Source organism: Condylura cristata, unplaced genomic scaffold (assembly GCF_000260355.1).
Source record: "Condylura cristata isolate star-nosed mole 26May11 unplaced genomic scaffold, ConCri1.0 scaffold00074, whole genome shotgun sequence".
Lineage (NCBI taxonomy): Eukaryota > Metazoa > Chordata > Mammalia > Eulipotyphla > Talpidae > Condylura > Condylura cristata.
Window position 1 is genome coordinate 308,347 of NW_004567175.1, and position 1,284 is coordinate 309,630.

At 73.1% G+C, this 1,284-nt stretch overlaps 1 protein-coding gene across 1 annotated transcript in view; it reads right to left on the bottom strand.

Moving 5' to 3' along the window:
* CALY (calcyon neuron-specific vesicular protein) overlaps window positions 1-1,284 on the bottom strand; it is a 7,860-nt gene that overhangs the window by 4,101 nt on the left and 2,475 nt on the right. Inside the window, exon 2 of the mRNA XM_012734818.1 lies at window positions 7-520. Coding sequence (XP_012590272.1) covers window positions 7-520 — 514 coding nt within the window. The remainder of the gene's footprint in view (window positions 1-6; window positions 521-1,284) is intronic.

A 1,284-nucleotide genomic window follows, 5' to 3' on the forward strand; every position in this document is an offset into this window, starting at 1 on the left:
CAGGGCCGGCTCTGCCCGGGCGTCCACGGGGGCCCGGCCCAGAGTGGCAGCAGGTGTCCGGAGAGCTGCCCTCGGCTGGCGAGTGGCCCACCCGGTCACGCCTGGCCCATGGCCACCTGGGGGCGTCTCGCTGCCCTTGGTGCGCGCTTCCGGCACACGTGTGCCCAGCCCCGCCTGAGTCCGCCCCGACGGAAGGGGGTGTCTGTCCGCCCCGGCGCCCCCTGGGCCACAGCACAGCTGGGGGGGCCCTGGGGCTCGGGCGCTGACCGCCGGCCGCCGGCAGGGAGCTGAGGCCCAGCCCCGGATGCAGCCACACTGGGTGACCCTCGGCCCTGTCTGTTCTCCGGGGAGACTGAGAAGGTCCCTCACCTGGTCAGCAAAGGGCGGCTGCAGCTGGCTGACGTCCAGGGGGCTGATCAGAGGGACACTGTCTGTGGCCACTCCATCCTGGCCTCCGGCGCCTTTGCCTGGTTTCCCCGAGAAGCCGCAGCCCAGCTTCACCATGGCGACAGGCCCTGTCCTGTGGAGCAGGCCAGGGTCACTGCCCGCAGGCCACGCCCTGCCGCTGGGGCAGGAGGACCTCGGGCAGCAGGGCCCGGCCGCGGCTGCGGACGGCCAGACCAGCCCCCCAGGGCGGGCTGCGAGTCCAGCCCCAGGCCTGAGCCGCACAGGGCGGTGCTGGCCAGCAGACCGCAGGCGGCCGGAGGCCGGAGCAAGGGGCAGTGCAGAGGTAAAGCCGGGTGCCCATCAGCCCAAGTTCCAAGGAGCAGGGTGTCCATCAGCCTGACCGGGCCCCCAAGTGCCCGACGCGCCCCACGAGCGTGACTGGGACGCCACCTCGCGGGTCCCGCTGGGGAGCGGCCCTGGCGCTGTGCCAGGCGGCCGGCGGGGCTGACCCCACCCCACCGGGGGGCGCACGGCTGCGGGGAGCTTCCTCAGGGAAGTAGCCCCCCCCAGCCTGTGCAACAGGGCGGTCCCCAGGGAGAGGGGGCTCCAGGCTCCCTCCCCAGCGAAGGCAGGCAGCACGGAGCGGAGCCCTGGCTGGGGCGTCTGTTCGGTTCGCGTCCCCCCCCCAACGCTCTGCTTGCGACCCCCTTCTTGGGGCGCGCAGGAAGGAGCTTAGCCCAGCCCGAGGACTCGCCAAGGCTCGCGGGTCCCCCCCCCAAAGGTCTACGTGTTTGTGTCCATGCCGGGCGGCAGAGCCTATTTAAAACAAGCAGGTTTGGGGGTTCTGGGGTGCCCCCCAGCGTGTGTGCAGCCATGGGGGGCGCTGGCCCGCAGCAG